The 20,818-nt window shown below is 44.7% G+C and overlaps 1 protein-coding gene across 2 annotated transcripts; it reads left to right on the forward strand.

Moving 5' to 3' along the window:
* The first annotated feature begins 1,788 nt into the window (after positions 1–1,788).
* ZSCAN25 (zinc finger and SCAN domain containing 25) lies at positions 1,789–17,005 on the forward strand. Of its 2 annotated transcripts, none has more exons than XM_075995313.1 (7): positions 1,789–3,006; positions 4,112–4,240; positions 5,208–5,642; positions 7,295–7,496; positions 8,157–8,248; positions 9,483–9,606; positions 13,908–17,005. In XM_075995313.1, the coding sequence occupies exons 3-7, from the start codon at positions 5,256–5,258 to the stop codon at positions 14,738–14,740; spliced, it is 1,638 nt and encodes a 545-aa protein (XP_075851428.1). In that variant the 5' UTR covers positions 1,789–3,006; positions 4,112–4,240; positions 5,208–5,255; the 3' UTR covers positions 14,741–17,005. The 2 variants fall into 2 exon arrangements, with proteins under 2 accessions (XP_075851428.1, XP_075851429.1); XM_075995314.1 differs by having other exon boundaries at positions 1,789–2,997.
* The last annotated feature ends 3,813 nt before the right edge of the window (positions 17,006–20,818 follow it).

The following is a 20,818-nucleotide window of genomic DNA, read 5'->3' on the forward strand; positions in this document are numbered from 1 at the left end:
GACATTCACAATACCAATGAAAGCTAAGATTGTTGGTGAATTTATTGCCATAGTGCGGGAGGAATTTTTACCACAGGGCCTACAGAATTGGTCAAATAAAAAAAGTAAGTGAAAATCAAATCCACAAAGAGTACGAATCAGTCTTACTTAATTTTGGTGAGTTGAGTACCCTTCTATTACATTTCATGGGAATGTAGATTGGCATAAACTTTCTGGGAAGCATTTTAACCATATGCATTAGTATGCTTCAAAATATTTATACCTGTTGACCCAGGAGTTGAATTTCTAGGAATTTATACTAAGGAAATAACCAGGGATGAGGTCAAGTATTTATATATAAGAATGCTTGTTCAAGGTTATTTATCTATTTATTTATTTTTTTGAGACAGAGTCTCACTCTGTTGCCCGGGTTAGAGTGAGTACCCTGGCATCAGCCTAGCTCACAGCAACCTCAAACTCCTGGGCTCAAGCAATCCTTCTGCCTCAGCCTCCCGAGTAGCTGGTACTACAGGCATGTGCCACCATGCCCGGCTAATTTTTTCTATATATATATTAGTTGGCCAATTAATTTCTTTCTATTTTTATAGTAGAGACGGGGTCTTGCTCTTGCTCAGGCTGGTTTTGAACTCCTGACCTCGAGCAATCCGCCCGCCTCAGCCTCCCAGAGTGCTAGGGTTACAGGCGTGAGCCACCACTCCAGGCCCAAGGTTATTTTTAATAGTAAAATAAAAGAATGTATTCTAGATTATTTCTCCTAAATTGGAATTAAGACAGTATACTATATTCATAGGATAGAATATTATGTAGAAATTAAAATTTTAATTTTTCCTGTACTAGCTGAAGTAAAATATATAAACGGGAGAATTCCTGCATCTGAAAACATGGCAGACTAAATATTTGGACTGATTCTTCTGCCCCAAACAACAGAAATGATAAAATACATAGTGAAATTTAAAAGTATCAAAAAGAGTATAAAATAGTAACGGGTGATCAGATAGCATCGAGGTGAAGAACAATACCCAGAGAAACCATTCTATGGAGATTTGATTTTTGTAAGTTATGCCTAGAGCATAGGGAAGGGTATCTAATAGGAGAGCTTTCCCGCCTTGGTGAAGGACTGCAAAGGCCACATCATCAGTGTAAGAGTGAGAGATAAGTAATGTGTCCCATATTCCTACCCCAGGGTCCAGCAAGGAAACTAGTCTTAGTCCTGAGCCAACAATCGCAATGCTATCATTGAGAAGTTGTAACCACAAATCACCCCTCATACACCTGCAGCCCAAATTTATTATTACTAGCATGGTTCAAATATCTTCAAACAATAGTTTACAGTGAGTGGCCGTGGGATGGTGATGCTGGCAATTATGTGGAAGAAAAAATATATAAATCCTCTCTAGAGAAATTCATTTTATCCTGGAACTCAGAGAAGTTCCACAAAAAATTCACCAAGGAAAATAAGATTATAATCAAAAGTAAGCACACAAGGAAACAAGGCATCATGATATATATAAGGAAGGTATGTTTGAGGAATGCCAATTTATTGAATGCTCCCCAAACTCATACATCAATAAGAAAGAGATAAGCAGCTTAATCAAAACACAAGGAAAAGCCAGATCATAGAAAAAGAGAAGTAGTTATTTATTTTATTTTTTTTTTGAGACAGAGTCTTGCTTTGTTGCCCAGGCTAGAGTGAGTGCCGTGGCATCAGCCTAGCTCACAGCAACCTCAAACTTCTGGGCTCAGGCAATCCTCCTGCCTCAGCCTTCCGAGTAGCTGGGACTACAGGCATTCACCACCATGCCCGGCTAATTTTTTCTATATATATTAGTTGGCCAATTAATTTCTTTCTATTTATATAGTAGAGACGGGGTCTCGCTCTTGCTCAGGCTGGTTTTGAACTCCTGACCTCGAGCAATCCGCCCGCCTCAACCTCCCAGAGTGCTAGGATTACAGGTGGGAGCCACCGCGCCTGGCCAGAAGTAGTTATAATAAATGTATGAATAATGACTGACATCACTCATAATGAAGAAAATATGAATAAGAAATGAGGTGACATTTATTTCCCCTATTGATTGGCAGAAATTAAAGTTGGATAATCCCAGAGCTGATGAGATGGTGGGAAATGAACGCTCTGGGGCACTGTAGGTGGCAATGGGACCGGCAAAAGCAGTGGGAATGGCAGACAGCGGAAAAATACATGGGGACTTCAGGTCTCCCAATTATCAGACTCAACTATATTTACTATGTTTAAAGAAAGGCTTAAAAAATATCTGCAGGGAATAGAATATATTTTTTAAAAAGATCAATCTAGAATAGTTGAAAAAGAACCAAATAGAAATTGAAGAATGAAAAACATGTATTAATTAAAACAAAAACAAAGTTTGGATTTGAAACATAGGAGAAACAGCCGAAAAGTGGATTCTGCTTCTCCCCTGGGCCCAGCCGGCTGGAAGTGAGACAAGACGGTGTCAGGCCGGAAGGAGGCCATTTTGCATACATGAAGATTATTCACATTTCTGAGTCAATCCAAACCAGAGTTTAGACTGATTTATCAATCCAGTTTTATTTCTAACCCCTTCATTCTAAACCCCGATCCTGAACCATCATTTTCAATTTTGCTTCTGCCCTACGCCTTGCACAAAGCACGGTAGCGCGGAATAGTCTCGTGTTGACAGTCTGGACTCTTAAGCCCTTCGAGGGCGGCGCCGTGTCCGGTCGTGTGTCCAGAGATACACCGAGTCCTTTCCACAGAGGGGAAGCAGGTGCAAAGGCGCGGAGGCGCAAAGGAGGCCGGCGACAGAACGCCTCGAGGAGCACAGTCAGCCCCGGAGGAGGAGCCCCTCGTGGTCCCGCCGCGGCGGCTTGGGAACCGCGCGCTGCAACGAGCGACCATCGAGATGCGCCTCCGAGCATCCTAGAGAGGAAACGGAAGCGGTGCTTTTTCACGCACCTGTCTGACAGCGTCCTCAGATCACTTCCGGTCCGCGGAGGGCACGGGTGAGGGCGGTGAGTGTGAGGGGCAGCGGGTGGGAAGCAGGTCAGGGTCGCAGCCGGTGGTGGGAGGGCACGGGGCCAGGCTGGTGCGACTGCGGGCCTCGGCGGCGGCGGGGCTGCGGGAGAGCCGGTCTCCTTCTGCCCAGACCCAGCTGCGGGCGGCGCATCTCCCCGCCACTGCCTCTCGCGGTACCCAGGCCCTGCTGGTCGGCACTGGAAGGGGCCGCGCCGCGGTAGGCTCAGGTAGGAGCCAGTATCATCCCACCCGGCCAGGCCTGGCTTAACGCAGGGGTGTCCGCGAACCTGAGGTGTTGAACCAAAGCGTAACTCAGAAAAGTGAAAGTAATTTTAGAACAAGTTTTAGGACACTCATCTGAAGAGTAGCAATGGAGCACCTTCTATTTGTCAAGTGTCAGAGATGAAAGATGAATCAGGACCTTTCTTGCCTTTAGGGCATCTGGTAGCCAGAGACACGTTGGTAAACGTGCGCTATAGTGCGATAAGTACACTAGTGGAGCAAACAAGTACAATAGCTGGAAAGTCATGGATTAAAAATCCCAATTGATGCGGCAGAGAAAACGAATAGACCGAAACTGTAAAATCGGTTTAAGGGCGAACACATGTACACAAACATCCAATATAAGGTTTAGCGGGAGCTCCGCACGTGCCTCCTGCCTGTTGCTTATTCTCTGCTCCAGTCAGGGTGATCTTTCCTCTTTCTGATTAGCAGAGTCCCTTCCCCGTTGCTTTGGACTTTCAGGTCTGTCTCCCAAGCTTAGGTCCTCCTCCCTAACCGCCATGGAGGAAACTAGGACTCATGCTCCAGTCTTCTACAGGCCTCTTCTTTCTCGTGGATACTTGGATTGACATTAATCTCTGTTTGGGCTTCCCATGTTTCTTATCTATACCATGTGGGAGGCAGTCATCATTATCTAATCTCTTTTTTCTTTTTTTCCATCTGAAAAGTAGGGGGAGTAGTACTCACTACACAGAATTGTTTTAAATCTTAAATGAAGTATGTGTTCACATGCTTTATAAATAGTAAAGCCTATACAAGGTAGAACTCTTTTGGTCATTTATAATAATAGTATATATGTTTCTCCATTGTCTTCTGTAGGTGGAGCACACCATCACATGTAAGCCACCAGCAAGTTTGTTGGCTTTACCTTCAAAGTATGTCTTGATTTTATCTGCTGCTTTGCCACCACCCTCATCTAAGCCTTTGTCATCTCCTGCTTGAACTGCCGTAAGTGCCATTTTTCTTCTTTCCTCCTCTATTTTCTGTTGACACAGAATGACTTATGTAAAACATGTAGCCGTAAGTGCCATTTTTCTTCTTTCCTCCTCTATTTTCTGTTGACACAGAATGACTTATGTAAAACATGTAGCTCCCCACCAAACGAAGAACTAAGAATAAAGCTCATATTTCTTACTGTGGCCCAGGGCATGAGTAATCTGGTTTCTGCCTGCCTCTGCCACCTCTTTGTGTGCAGCTCTGCCCTTTCACTCTTTTGAAGTGAAGAGTTTGGCTTTTTCTTGGACATGCAGAGTAATTTCTAGCCTCGAGGCTTTTGCCTGGAATGCTCTTTGAATGACTGGCTCATTCTTATCCTTTGGGTCTCAGCTCATTATCATGTCTTCAGAAAAGCTTTCTCCAAGTCTCTATGTCTTCAGAAAAGCTGTCCCCAATTAACAGAGCACCCTATTTCTTTCTTTCTAGAACTTATCCTCACTTGCAATTTTTTTATTTGATTACATTTTATTTTCTTCTGCCTTCACTAGTATATGAGTTTCAAGAGGGCAAGCTCCTTGTTTGTCTTTTTCTCTACTGTATTTCTAGTTTCTACATGCCTAATGTGTATATGTATGCATATATTTGTATGTTGAATATATGTTTCCTTTAGTATTGGAAGAGTGGGCCCTGGTGGCTAACCCATTTTATATTATTCCCTATATTATTGTAGTGTTATTGTTCCAGTCAGATCCTAAACTATTTGTGAGAATAAGGTAAATCTTACACATTTCTATTTATTCTCTGCACCTAATAAGTGCTTAGTAGATACTGAATAGAATTGACATAACTTTCAGGATCTATATTCAGTCTTTTGAAAATGCCTCAGAGAAAGTAATTACCATGTTCTCCAGCAGAATATTCATTGATGTAGAGATGACTGGGACAGACTGACCTTTGATGTTTCTCATGTTCTCAAAAGGGTTCTCAGAAGACTGTCATTTTCAGTCTTCTGCGAGGGAGCGTGAAGATGCTTAAAGAGCGTCCAGGGATGGCAGAAGAGCCTCAGCAGCAAACCGGTGTTCCCGTGGTAAAACTGGAGAAAGAGTTGCCATGGGGCAGGACAAGGGAAGACTCCAGTCCTGAGACTTTTCGTCTGAGATTTCGGCAGTTCCGCTACCAGGAGGCAGCTGGACCCCAGGAAGCTCTTAGAGAGCTCCAAGAGCTCTGTCGTCAGTGGCTGAGGCCTGAGCTACATACCAAAGAGCAGATCCTGGAGCTGCTGGTGCTGGAGCAGTTCCTGACCATCCTGCCCCGGGAGTTCTACACATGGATTCGGGAGCACAGCCTGGAGAGTGGCAAGGCCCTGGTGGCCATGGTGGAGGACTTGACAGAAAGAGCGCTAGAGGCCAAGGCGGTGGGTGAGAAGGGGGATCCAGGTCTTGTGCTGTTGGCGTGGGAAGAAAGTTTTTTTTTGTTTTTTTTTTTTGAGACAAAGTCTCACTTTGTTGCCTGGGCTAGAGTGCTGTGGCGTCAGCCTAGCTCACAGCAACCTCAAACTCCTGGGCTTAAGCGATCCTTCTGCCTTAGCCTCCTGAGTAGCTGGGACTACAGGCGTGCGCCACCATACCTGGCTAATTTTTTCTATGTATTTTTAGCTCTCCAAGTAATTTCTATTTTTAGTAGAGATGGGGTCTCGCTCTTGCTCAGGCTGGTGTCGAACTCCTGAGCTCAAACAATCCACCTGCCTTGGCCTCCCAGAATGCTAGGATTATAGGTATGAGCCACCATGCCCGGCTGGGAAGGAAGTTTTAAAGAATTGAAAGAATTTTTTTTTTAGGGCCAAACAGCTGGCTTTGTTGAGCGCTCCTGGGCGAGGTTCAGGGGTCTCTGGAGAATGGGACCTCAGAAGTAGCCAGAATTGAAAGATTTTATTAAACAGTGGGAATGGATGAGGTATAGAACCTCCCTCTTCTGCTCCCAGACTCCCTGAGGTACTTTCTGGAAAGCAGTAGAGTTTTTAGCAAGAAAACCCCTTCTCAGGGAAGATACTGGCATGCAGAAGGGCCTGAAGCCTCTGCGTGGCCATTAGGACAGAGGCCTGGCCATGTTTTCTTTGTGAGTATCAGGCACAAAGCAGGCAGTTGTAACTGTTTTCAGGGTCCCTCGTGGGCCCAGCCCACTTTGGGCAGAGATGCCTATGGGATGCAGAGAATCCCTCTTGTTCTTAAGAATATCCTGGGAAGAATTGTCCACAGTAGTGGTGTGTCTGTGTCTGAGACGTTGGCCCAGAGGGCTCCTGTAGTGATTTGATAATGGTGTTCTGATGACACCAAGTGACTGCACCACAAATGCTTTCTTAGGACTCTGGCCATATTTCTGTCATTATAGTACAGTCACCTGATGGATGTCTAGGAAAGGAAACAGGGCCGATGTTATGGTGTTGCTCACAAGTCCCAGTCACACCATGGTTCAGCCTCCCTTCCACACTGTTGTCACCCTAGACTTCCTGTCCTTCCTGGAGAACCCTGAGAGAATTTTTTTTCTCCTCCCAGTTCAGGAGCTTAAAAGCGGACCAGGAAGAGCATTGTTTTTGTGAGTGTGTCTCTGAGAGAGTCCTCCTGACTTTCCTTGCTCTTTTTAGAGCAACTGTTTCTCACTAGTTAATTTACTGCAGAGTCTAGGCTTTGCATGTTTTATTTTTAGTTTTTGTATTGGGAAATTTTTTTTTTCTAGTAGTGAGTGTATTGTGCTAAGTTTTAGCAGGACAGTATTTGGGCTCTTTGTGATGTTATTTATGGTGACATTTGACTGATATCAGGCAGGCAGAAGGGACTCTTGTCAAATGGCAGGGACAGAGTAAAGTTGCTCAGGGCCTGATAAAGGGAGTTTGACTTCCTTTTCACTTCCTTACTGATATGCTGGGGAAGAGCTCAGCTAGCTTTTCCTTCCTCTCCCATGAAGCTAGAATGGTTCTTTTCTTGGTTCTCTTTTTAGGTTTTAATTCAACTCCCTTCATAACAGCCTTGCCCAGGCCTCATTCTAATTGGTGTTGGGAACTGTTCTTAGGTTCCATGCCATGTGCAGGGAGAGCAGGAGGAGACAGCACTTTGCAGAGGTGCTTGGGAGCCTGGCGTCCACCTGGGGCCAGTAGAGGTCAAGCCCGAGTGGGGGATACCCCATGGGGAAGGAGTTCAAGGCCTAGACCAAGGCACTGAGGAGCGGCTCAATCAGGACCCTGGAGACAGGACACAGGACTTCCAGGAGCAGGGTAAGATGCAAATAGCTTGTAAGGGTGCAGAAAACTGCTTTGCAGGCTACCTCATCCCTTTGTCCTTCAGAAACCCAGTGATAGTTAAACAGAGTTACCTGCAAGGTATAATTCTGAATTTTCTTGGCTACTTCCTTGACTTTGGGAGGAAATAGATGAAATAAAATTGTTTCCTTCTACCTGGACTCTGATTTTTGGAGGGGATACCTGGGATCATGTTCTCTAATTGTTTCTCTCGTCTCCTTTCCCTCAGATCCCTTCTAGAAACCATCAAGAAATACTCAGCTGACACATGGGAATAGTTTTTTAAGTGGGCATATAAATCATATCTCTCAAAGTAATGTGACTTTATTTTGTTACTGAATCTCAAAGGGGCTTATTCCTAGAGTGTGACTAAGGAACATGAGGGGACAGGGCTGGGATCGTCTTCCCAGCTGAGAACAGGGCAGGGGACACCCCTGTGTGTGGGAAGGTGTGATACCAAAGTGATTCTATCTGGAGTCTCCTGGTTCCTGAGGTTGTGTATGTCGGGTGGGGGGACACCTTTGAATAAGCTAACTACGTGACAGTGCTGATTCTTTCATGCTTTTTTTTTTTTTTTTAATTTTTTTTTTATTTTGGCATATTATGGGGTCTTTCATGCTTTTTGTCCCTTTTCAGCTCTGCCTATTCTTCAGGCGGGTCCTGGCCTCCCCTCAGTGAATACCAGAGACCAAGAGGTGGCAGCTGGGTTCTTTACAGCTGGATCCCAGGTGAGCTGTGACTCTGTGCTTCCAGAGATCATGATGTTGCCATGATCGAGGTTCACCTTCCCCAAGGTTTCTCCACACAGCTAACATGCCCCACCCCACCCCCAAAGTTGCATCCTTCTCTTTTCTAGTCCTGGTGGACTTGATGGTATCGTTTTCTCTGTTGTACCACTGTCTCTAGGTGTTCATTTGCATTGAGCCTTATCCCTGGACTTTAAGCCAAGATTGACTTGTTGGTGTTACTTTTATAATTGTGAAGAAGATGACAATGATAGAAATCCCACAGAGCTACCTATGCTGTGATAGTCAGCCCTGAGATAAAGATCCTTTTGTGTGGATGCCTTTTATGGATGCTTCTGTTGCTGCTGTTCCTCTGGACACCCCCCACCATAGCAGCAGGAATGTGACTGAGCCAGGGTTGAGGCTCCCAGAAGTGCTGAGCAAGGTGGTCTCTAGCCCACACAGTCCACACTAGGAGCTTGGGCCTTGTTAACACTCATCCCCCACAAATGGGGATAACTGAAGCATAGATGGGGCACTCTCTCTTCCACAGGGTGCTGAATGTTACCAGGGAGGTGGGGACATTTCCAATAGGGAACTTTTCTGAAGGGGATGAGTCTTAAAGAGTTCCATGAAGAACAGGTTAGGCAGAAAAAAGTGAGTCAAATCTGACTTAGCTGAAGCCATATTTAGGCAAGGTTGGATGCCAACACCATTTCTCATTCCTGTTTTCAAAGGATGTGGTTTGGTGGAGATGAGAGATGACATCAGTGTGTTTTAATTTGGTCAGATCATGCCTTCTACCATAATAGTTATTCATGGCATAGTGAATGAGAAGATGAGAATGCATTTGTTTTAATGTGGCGTTGTTCTTAAGACAGGGCTTCCCTAAATGTGAACTTGCCTCTTAGGGAAATTTGTTCTAGATAACATAGTAGATAGCAGCTCCCAGGCTCTGTCAAGCTTGAGGTGTGAGTGAAGGTGACTGCAGAGTGGAAATGGGGTGCTGCAGTTGTTAGGGGCAAGCTGAGATGCCACAGCCGAGGCTCAAACAAGTTAATTGCTCTCATTGAACTGTTGGGAGGTAGGTGGTTCTGCCTCTAAGGCATCAGGGTCCAGGGTCCTTCTGTTGTCTTACTCTGCTCTTCCCTTTGTTGTCCCCTGTGTTTGCTCCTGCTTTCAGACTGCTCCTCCTTAGGATTCTTTCTTTAGCCATAGCCATCTCCTTTTGTTTCAGGGGTTGGGACCATTTAAAGATATGGCCTTGGTCTTCCCTGAGGAGGAGTGGAGGCATGTGACTCCAACCCAGATAGACTGTTTTGGGGAATACGTGGAACCACAGGACTGCGGAGTCTCAGCAGGTAAGATTCTGTCTTTAACCCACAGGTAAGAAACTGAGGAGTTTTGAAACTCAGGTCCTGGTTTCTGCCCTAGCCCTGGTATAGCTGGCAAAGGATTTCATGGCAGACCAGTGAACAGGTGCAGAGGAAAAGTGGTTCGCTGCATTCCTGTGTGGAGAGAGGAGGTGAATAATAGAGCAGGAAAACATGAGGCCATTATTCTGGCTGTAGTGAGACAGGTTGCTCATTAGGATCCCTAGATACTTACTCTGTGACCATGACTAAGGGTACCAGGAGCTTGAGAGCAAGAGAAAAACAGCAAAAGATGGAGTGTCTGATCTTGTTCATTTGGCAGATATTTATAAGTGCTCCCTGATTGCAGGCCTCATATTAGTAGCTTTGTGTTCCCACAGGAAGTGGGCTAGACTGAAATACGTGAAATTGTGGGAGCACACAGTGCATGGAGGAGGGCAGGGGGATGCATAGTGTGAGTTTAGCCATGGGAAAGGTTGGTGCAGGTGGAGTCACAGAGGAAGCAGGGCCTAGCTAGCCTTAGGTGGCCTGGTTTGACCTAGGTCAGTGCCTTCAGGGATGCGCCATCACATGAGTGACAGCAGCTCATAGGAAGTGGTCTAGGGTGAAGTCCCATGGGGCAGCCAGCAGAGGGCGCCATGGGGCTTGGAGCCTGCCAAGGTGCAGCCTGTGTGGAAAGAGAACAGTGGGGAAAAGAAAACAATATGGCTGGAACGGCCCGGCCCTCTCCTTGTTCTGCTCTGAGTCTCTTATCTTTCATAGAACATGGCCTTACAGTGCTGTGAGGATGAAAGGAGATAATCCATCTACATGTGTGGCAACCATGATGGTGTCAGATTGTTTTATGAGTTGTGGAAATATTAAGTGATTCCTTTATGAGTTAGCATTTATTTACTTATTTACCCATGAAGATGCATTTGGTACTTACTGTGTGGCCAGTGCTCTGCTGTCACTATGAAGAGTTGAAAACAAAGGAGCTTACCTCTAGGGTCTCGTAGTTCAGGTGAAGACGCCAAGTGCATGTAATGGTGGTCATGATGGGTTAGTATATGGGGTGGGGGCAAGACCTGGGCACAGGGCAAGGTTGTCTCAGCATGACAGTGACAAGAGTGGCCGGATGCCAGCATGTTTTACATAGACAGCATTTACATAATGCTGTCATTGCAGCATTATAATGCTGCAATGACAAAGGATGTGGAAAGCTTCAGGGATAACTGCACAGATCAGGGGCTCATGTGACATGCCCCAGACGGAGGTTCTAGCCTTCCAGCACCATGATCCTCCTCAGGGAGGTACTTCTGCCAGTGATGCTATTGTGTGGGGTGAAGATTCTGCCTTCCCATTCTCAGAGTGTTTTCACACCCTCCTGGCCATTTCTGACTGTTCTAGAGATTCTGGTTCTGTGCTTGTCTCTCACCAGCTCAGTATTTCAGAACAACCTAAGCACATGCCTAAGCCTTTGTGCTGAGGCTGGGTGATGGGACTGTCCCTTTCCCAAGTGTTCTATCTGCTAGCTGTCCCAGCCATCGGGTCTTCCTGAGGTTCATTCTCATGTCATCCAGCTCTTACACTGACAGCTGTGTGGGGCTGGGCCTGAGCCGCTTCATCAGTAGAGGATGGACATATAGGAGAAAGGTTGGGTCAAATGGGTGCTCAGATCCCTTCCAGTTCTTGGTCTGTTCTCATTAGAGAACAATTAACTGCAAACCTCGTGGTCTGTGTTGTAATTGCAGTAATGGTAATGAGGAGGATGGAGACATAGGACTGGGATGGAGTAGGAATTTAGAAGATGATTTAGAATCACAGAGGCAAAGAATACCATTTGCACAAACCTGAATGTAGGAATCTATTGGCTGGTTCCCAAGGTGGTGAGGACCCTGAGGTGAAAGATGAGTGTTCAGAAGAGTAAGAAAGAGGCTGGGGTAAACAGAGTGAAGCCAGCCATGAGGACTATGGGTGCTTTGTTTTAAAATTTTTCAGCACACAGTAACGTAATGGAAGCTTTACTTGAGGAAAATTGAATTGATGGCAGGGTATAGTCAGCCTGGAGGGTTGAAGTAACATAGGCACAAGGGTAAGAGAAGGAACCAGGCTGATGGCTGTGAAGAAAGGAGTTTACTGAAATCTGAGGATTATCACTGATAGACCAGAGGAAAGGAAAGAGAAGAGTCAAAGAGGAGTCTAAGATTCTGGCTAGGGGACTGGAAAAATGATGTTGCTACTGCCAGAAAGGGAGGGAAATGTTTTCCTAAGGGGGAGAATGGAGGGTTCCATTTGTTGAGTTTGAGGTACAAGTACAGGGTCCCTGGAAGTAGCTGGAAATCATGTACCTGGTCTGGGGGCTAAAATAATACTACCTACTATTGAATATCAGATCCATGTGTGCAGCAGCCTTCATGGATGTACAGTCCATTTTGAAGGTGAAGATTGTAATGCTCAGAGAGGTTAATTTATTTTCCATGATCACATGGCAGTCTAGTAGCCAATGCAACATTCACAACCATTCTCTTTCTACTACTGGATCTTTCTCACACTGTCTGTCTGTGCTTAGATATTTCATTGTATTTATTTTCCGTCAGCTTTATATTTTGACCTTTTATTGTAAAAATTTTCAAATGTACAGAAAAGCTAAGACTAGTACAGTGAACATACACCTTTATCTAGATTCAATAATTAACATTTGCCATATTTATCTATAAAATGTGTATATGTGGTTTTGGAAGGATTTGGAAGTTGAGGACATCTCGATCTTTCATTCTTAAATTCGTCAGCATGTGTTTTCTAATATTGACATTCCAACCTAACACAGTATTATAATTTCACCTAAGAAAATAAACATAATTTCCATGTATAATATCTAGCATATAATCAGCTTTACCTAGGATCTAGTTAAGTTTTGTGCACTGCATTTAGTCTTAATTTTACACTGACACTTTATTTTACACTTACACTTAATTTTACACTGTTTATAACAGCTCCAAACTGGAAACTACCCAGATGAACATCAGCCAAATTAATAAATATATTGTGATATAATCTCACAACAGAATACTATATACCAGTGAAAAAGAACAAACTATGTTAATTGTTACACATTGACATGGCTGAATCTCAAAAGCCTAATATTGAGCAGAAGCAGCCAGAAACAATGTATGAATAACTGACAAAACATTCAAGGACAGACTAAAGAGTCTGGATAATGTGTCCCCTTTGGGGCCAGGGGATAGTAATGGAGGAGATGGAAGGGGGGATTCTGGGTGCTGGTTATGTTCTGTTTTTTAAACTGGATTTTGTTTACACTGTGGGGTTCATTATGAAAATTCTCTGAGCTCTACCTTTATGTTTTGTGTACTTTTACTTCCATGAGGAGCTTATAAAACAAAAGAGTAAGTTTGAGATGATCTTTGTGTATTTCATATTTTATCAAAGGAGAAGGCACATAAGGTCAGTTAGTTTCTTTTTACCTTCTTATGCACTAGCCTGAAAGGATTCTTTCTGCCTTTAAGTGCCACTTGTCATTTATCTTTTTCTCTTTCTTTGTTCTCTTGACCTCTTTGCTCCCTAGTACCTGTTCTGCTCTTTTTCCTCTTCCCCTTATTCTTCCAGAAACAACTTTTCTCTTAATTTAGAGGGGAAAAGGGATCAGAATGAGGACAGAAGGGGTCAAGCTGAGCTTTTCAATGGCACCATGATCCTTTCAGTCCTGATAAATATGCTCATGTAGGGGCTCATTCATTCTGTTAGCTGATAACAGGCATCTTCCCTGAGTCAGTCCTCTGCCAGGGTTCCAGGAGACCCAGTTAAGGTTGCTGGTTAGGGAAGGGAGCATGTGGGCAGGGACAGGGGCCTGAGCTTGCTGTGGAGGGTCTGGAGGGCTGCACACCACCCTGTGTTGGAGCAGCTTTATAATCCTGGGGGGAAGGTGGAACATCTGGAGGAGTGGAAATTAGCATTTCCCACAGGGTCACATGTAAATAAGTGCCAAATAATAATGTGCTTATTGAGTACATCAGTGCTGAAGAACCCTGGGGTAAGAGAATAATCAGGGCATATTTCTTAGAGGAAAACATTGAGTTAGATTTTGAAGGAAATGAAAGTCTGGATTAGTAGAAAGCTAAGTGGGAGGGCACTAAAATTTGGAAGACTATTCTGTAAAAAGCCATGGAGGTGGAAAGAGGTAAAGGAAAGAGAAGTAACTGTGATTGGGACCCCTCAGAAGCAAAGTTCTAACATATAAATGTCCTTTTGTGGCTGCCACAGAGTCAGTCTTTATCTCCTTTCTCCTGTAGGCATTGGGAACAAGGAAAAGGAGGCCAAACCCCAGCAGGAAGAACTGAAAGGGGCTTTGGCTGCACTGCCGACTGAGAGGTTTGGGGAAGCTGATCTCCAGGGCTCTGGGCTGGGACGGGCCTGTGAGCAGGAGCCGGGTGGCTCTGGGGGCGGCGTGCCCGGGCTTGCTCCTCCCCAGCATGGTGCTCTCCCCCTGCATGATGACCTCAAAACCCACAGCTCCTTCTGGAAGCCTTTCCAGTGCCCTGAGTGTGGAAAAGGCTTCAGTCGGAGTTCCAATCTGGTCAGGCACCAGCGAACCCACGAGGAGGAGAAATCCTATGGCTGCATGGAGTGTGGGAAAGGCTTTACTCTGAGAGAGTACCTGATGAAGCACCAGAGAACCCACTTGGGGAAGAGACCCTACGTGTGCAGTGAGTGCTGGAAAACCTTCAGCCAGAGACACCATCTGGAAGTCCACCAGCGCAGCCACACTGGGGAGAAGCCCTATAAGTGCGGGGATTGTTGGAAGAGCTTCAGCCGGAGGCAGCACCTGCAGGTGCACCGGAGGACACACACTGGGGAGAAGCCCTACACCTGTGAGTGTGGCAAGAGCTTCAGCAGGAACGCCAACCTGGCCGTGCACCGGCGTGCCCACACCGGGGAGAAGCCATATGGGTGCCAGGTGTGTGGGAAGCGCTTCAGCAAAGGGGAGCGGCTGGTCCGACACCAGAGGATCCACACAGGAGAGAAGCCCTACCACTGCCCTGCTTGTGGGCGAAGCTTCAACCAGAGGTCCATCCTCAACCGGCACCAGAAGACCCAGCACCGCCAGGAGCCCCCAGTGCAGTGAAGGCACCACGTGGCAGGCAGTCTTGTTGGAGGGGCGTCATTCATCTTACTGAAGGGCCTTGGGGGTGTGGGGTGGTGGCCTGCAGGAAGGCCCTTTGGTGCATTACCCTTCCACCTGTTCTCAAACGTAGGAAAAAGACGAGGCCTAGTTTACTTAGAGCTTCCAGAGAGCATAGCTGAGTCCATCTCTTACCCAAGTGGTGCTAACAGTTTTTCTTACCATCTTTTAGGGAAACGATCTCCTGAGCTTTCATTCAGGCTGAGGTTTCTATCCTTCAATGGGGTGTTTACTTGCTGAGCAATGCTAGCAGTAAAGGCAAAACTTTGTCACATGTTGGCAGCTGGTGCCTCATTTTTCTGAGTGTTCTTTCCTGCCTGCATGATCATTAGCTCAGCCTCTCCTGCTCCCCCACCCACTCTCTCTTTTCCATGTGGCAAATATTTATTGAGCACCTACTATGCTGCTAGCCCTGGGAATACAGTGGAGTAGGAGACAGACAACACCTAGTTCTCACAGAGGTTTTGCTGTGAGGTGGGGACACACACCAACTGTCAGTAACCCAAAGTATTCTCAAGTGCACCTGTGCTAAATGCTGAGAGAGTGTCTTGTCTGTTCATTCTGCCCTGCCTGCTCCTGCACTGGACCTTCCCACCCCAGTTGGGATCTTCTCTCAGGCAGCCTCATTTATTTTGCCCCATTTGTAGCCTCTTTCATGTCTGGCTGTAATGTTCTACCCTCATCTTTAAAATTTCTCCATTTGTTACTCCTTGCACTGTAACAACTGTCAACATATAAACTATTAGGAAATTAATATTTTGGTATTGATCATCGAATAAATATGAGAGTATTTTAAGAAACATTCTGTTCTGTAAAAAGATCTCATTAAATAAGTTTCAAAGATGAACTGGTATTAATGCCCTATATTCGATGGCACTTTACAGTATACAAAATGCTTTGCTCTATTTCTCATTTGATTCATTCCACAAGTATTTATTGAGGCTCTGTAATGTGCCAGGAACTCTTGTGGGTGTTTGAGATACATTCATGAATAAAATGGGGGTAAAATTCCTGACTTTGTAGAGCTTACACTTTAGTGAATGTACTTTATCTTCAGAATCTGTGGATACTCTTGTGAATCCTCTGCACCTGGGGTCTGAGTCTGTATTCTGGGTCCTGTCAGCATCTTGCCCTGAAAGCATTTGCTACCTACCTCTGGTTACTGAATGGTCTCTGTTCTCTAGACCCTTGTCATCCAAGACACTGGGGGTCTTGGATGCCAACTGGGGATGATGAGGTGGTTAGTGACCTGTTTTGCATGAGTGCCAATTCAGGAAAAATAAAGACATTTGTAGGCATTTAAAAAATACATTTCTTTGAAAATGAGAAGATGCAGTGTTTTTAACTGTTTAAGCTTCCTTACGTTGCCAACACTGGAGTGTTTCCTTTCTGTTTAAGATTCTGTAAACTGCGTAACTCGCATGGACTGCCCTGCTGTGTCGTTGTTGTGCTGTGCCTTTGAACACTGGCTGCTGAGTGAGTGAGTTTGTCTTTTGACAGTGTACTGTAATTGTAAAATGTTGTTTGTCTCCTGGTGCCTCTTAATGTCATATTTTTTTACTGAGATTTTTTTTTTTCCATTTTCTACTGTATATAAGATAAATGGTAACAACTGACACAGTTGTATTACTCAGCCCACTTTGGAACACATGATTTTGTTCCATTTTTTTGGCAGGCAGCTGTGGTGTTTAATTTTGATTTAGCAAATTACCTTCCTGGTTCTTCTGGCCCATTGGCTATGCCCAGGAGGCTGTGCTGACCGAGTGTATCTGAGATGTACACTGGGCTGCTGCTGCTCCTCAGCCATGTGTGCCAAAGTCTGTCTGCAAAATCAGTTCTTTTTTCCCCAGTTCTCAGACAAATGAGGCAAGGCTATGTGGGGCTGACTGGGCCTGAGCATGACCTTCCCCAGAGCTCGATATCCCAAAGTGAGGCAGGGACTGTGGAGGTGGGGTTGGGAGAGTGGCTGGGAGTTGCTCATCAGTGGTCTGTTCACCTGAATTAAATTGTTCATGCACTTTGATTATACACTCAACCAACAGGCCTCTGGGTTTTCAGTAAGTTGGGAATCTCTTGACAGAAGCTCCAGTAGGACCTGGGCCTTGCTGACTTTCCCATCTGGCCTCTTTCCCTATCTGCTGTGAAGCCAAAACTTATGGACAATGTCTCAAAATAAGCCTCAATTAAAGGGGAGTTTTTCCCATGGAATTGTTGTAGCCTTATTTTTCATATCTATTTAAATGTCAAGAAATGTTATCTGTATTTTTTACTTTCTAGAAATTTTTTTTTAATTTCAGCATATTATGGGGTCACAAATGTTTAGGTTACATATATTGCCCCCCCCCCCGTCAGAGCTTCAAGCGTGTCCATCCCCCCCAGATGGTGCACATCTAGAAATTTTTATAGTAGAAAATTTCAAACATAGATAAATGAATCCTCATATATTCATCATTTGACTTTAACAATTATAAACTAATAGCCAATCTTGTTTCGTCTCTACCCATTCTTTCCTACCTGTCTTCCTTTTCCACTGAAGTATTCTGAAGCATATCCCATATGTTATTTATAAATATTTCAGTGTGTACCTCTAAAAGGTAAGGGCTCTTTTAAGAAAACCACAATACGGCCGGGCGCAGTGGCTCACGCCTGTAATCCTAGCTCTCTGGGAGGCCGAGGTAGGCGGATTGCTCGAGTTCAGGAGTTCGAAACCAGCCTGAGCAAGAGCAAGACCCTGTCTCTACTATAAATGGAAAGAAATTAATTGGCCAACTAAAAATATATACAAAAAATTAGCCGGGCATGGTGGCGCATGCCTGTAGTCCCAGCTACTCGGGAGGCTGAGGCAGGAGGATCACTTGAGCCCAGGAGTTTGAGGTTGCTGTGAGCTAGGCTGACGCCACGGCACTCACTCTAGCCTGGACAACAAAGCGAGACTCTGTCTCAAAAAAAAAAAAAAAAAAAAAAAAAGAAAAAAAGAAAACCACAATACTATTATACCTAAAAAAAATTTAACAGTTTCTTAATGTCAGAATATTCAATTAATGAATTTTAATAACCACCATCATTTTTCTATACATTATAATTTATTGCTTTGTCTTCTAAGTCTTTTAATCTATAGTAGTTATCCTTTATTTCTTGAAGTTTTTTCATTGAAAAAACTAGATTATTTATCCTATAGTTTTTTAAATTCTGAATTTTTCTGTTTGCATACCCATGACATTGTTTAACATTTCTGTGTCCTCTGTATTACTAAAAACTTGCAGGTACAGAGGTGTAAACAGATCCATATTTTGCATTTTGGCAAGAACACATAGATGGTGGCATGTCTGGTTGTTTTTCTTTACATGATGTTAGGAGCCTAGATCTGTTTATTTCTTTAGTCCTATAAATTAGTCCTCTTCCATCATTTAGTAGCTGGAATACTTCTGTAAGAAATTTCCCTCCATTACTATTAGGCTACACTTACATACAGTTCATAAAGGAAAGTCAGGATAAATGCTTGATCATCTCTTTTATTTGCCTGTTTTTATTGTAATTTTATTGTTTTTTTTCTCTTTTATTTCATTATATTATGGGGGTACAGATATTGTTAGGGTTACATATATTGCCCCTGCCACCCCTCCCCCTGCCGTGTCAGAGCTTCAAGTGTGTCCAACTCCCAGGTGGTGGGCACCACACCCATTATGTAACTATACACCCTTCCCCCCTTCCCCCCCACCTGCCCATCACCTGATAAAAGTTTATTTTTTTTTCGGCATTTTGGTTAACCTTGTATATCTTTGCCTCTCCCTAAGAAGGGTTAGAGGCATTCCTCCCCCCTTCCCCACAATGCTCGCCACATCCCTAGGATGTAGGTCCCCCCCAATCACTGGTGAGTACTACCACCGTTTGAGCACCGTAGTTTTAATCAGTCAGTACCAATATGATGGCGAGTAGATGTGGAGCCCATTTTATTTGCCTGTTTTTGCAGTAATGAGTGGGTTGCTTTGCTTCCTGTAAAGGAGACTGGTTTTTAAAAAATTATGTGTTCATGAATTTAAATATATTTGTTATTGGTCAATCCACTGCAGTTATAATTTTTTTTTTTTTTTTTTTTTTTGGAGACAGAGTCTCGCTTTGTTGCCCAGGCTAGAGTGAGTGCCATGGCGTCAGCCTAGCTCACAGCAACCTCAAACTCCTGGACTCAAGCCATCCTCCTGCCTCAGCCTCCCGAGTAGCTGGGACTACAGGCATGCGCCACCATGCTCGGCTAATTTTTTCTATATATATTAGTTAGCCAATTAATTTCTTTCTATTTATAGTAGAGACAGGGTCTCTCTCTTGCTCAGGCTGGTTTCAAACTCCTGACCTCGAGCTATCCGCCCGCCTCGGCCTCCCAAAGTGCTAGGATTACAGGCGTGAGCCACCGCGCCCGGCCTGCAGTTATAATTTGATGCTCAAATCATTTCACCTTTGACCAGTGGGAGCCTCTTCACCTTGGCTGCTGATCCCTTTCAACACAAACCTAATCATCATTGACAGCTTCTTTGCTTTCTGGTATGACAAGATGTTCCAGGCTCATCTCATGTTTCTTGTCCATTTTGAGTTTGAAAGGGAGTGCTGTACATTATGTTGGGACACTGGTGTAAGCTGGGACTCTCCAGGGCAAACAGGGATGTTTGGTCACCTTACATAGATGCCTCATTGTGCATGATGGGGCGTCTGCAATTCCCTCACACGGAGGCAGTGCTGTGTGCCTTTAGTATCTGGCTGTCTGTGCCATGCTGCTGGATATTGAGGGGGACTGTTGTTCCCAGAGGTGTGACTTTTGAATGGGAAACCCTGTTTTCTCCCCTGGGTGGTGGTAGGACCAAGTAACTGTCCAAGGTCTATCCTGGGGAGCTATTTCATCAAGAAGGTTTGATCCTTGTCAAAATGTGTGCCATGAGTGTTGTCTGCAGGCGGATTGCACTTAAATACTTTAAGTACTTGTTTTATCCCAACCGAGGCGTAAGTAGAAGCAGCTTTGTTTCTTACAAAATAAGCTGGTGAGTTTACAGGAGGTTCTGGGTCTGTAAGAATGACTAAGCTTCTGAACTCTATAGTCGCTCTGTTCCAGGATGACAAGGAACATGTTCCTCTCCTTGTATCCCCAAGCACACAGCCCCAGGCTGAGACTAGAGCCAGTCTGAAATGGTGTTTACTGATAGAAGGATCATCTTACCCTATGCCCCACATGGGAAGAGAGGACTCTGAGCCAGAAAGTCTCCCTGCTGATGACCATGACAAAGGTCAGCCGAAGGTCTCTCATATTTATTCATTGCTGACCCTTTTTTTTTTTTTCTTGTTCAATTCATTTTTCCCATGGGGTCAAATCATTGCATTATTCCCCATCACTGCAAATGCACAGTGAGAGAAGACCTTTTCTTCATGTTCTTGCCAAGTTCATATTCTCCCCATTTTGCCTTAACCCGTTCCCTTTACATCTCCCTGACCTCATTGAAAGAGAATTATACCTCAAGAAAGAGAATTATGTATCTACTTGGTGAGAGCCCAAGGAGATCTTTGACCCCTGTTCCATGAAGGGCAGTGTGCCTCACAGTGTCTGCATCTGGGGATGGAGCTGCCTTCCTCCCAGCCTGGCCCCCATTGTGATTAGTCCTCTTCTACCTATGCGGCTTGCTGGAGTCCCCACGTGGGATCCAGTCAGCAATCTCCCTTTGTCCATGGTGGGTCTGAACCCACAGGTCTTCAATTTCCCTCCATTACTATTAAGTTACACTTACATACAGTTCAGACAGGAAAGTTAGGATAAATGCTTGATCATCTCTTTTATTTGCCTGTTTTTGCAGTAATGAGCTGGGTTGCTTCAGATTTGGGGCTAAGAGTGGGGAGCAGGGCAGACCTACACTATTTTCCAGCTCACCTGTTCCCAGCAAGCCCAATGATGAAGGACACTGGATGTGGCTCAGATGCTTATAAAGTGGTACCTGGAGCCCAGCGCTGCTACTGTTCCCTGAATCTCCAAGGATTGGGATGATT

Source organism: Microcebus murinus, chromosome 19, assembly GCF_040939455.1.
Source record: "Microcebus murinus isolate Inina chromosome 19, M.murinus_Inina_mat1.0, whole genome shotgun sequence".
NCBI classification, from domain to species: Eukaryota; Metazoa; Chordata; class Mammalia; order Primates; family Cheirogaleidae; genus Microcebus; species Microcebus murinus.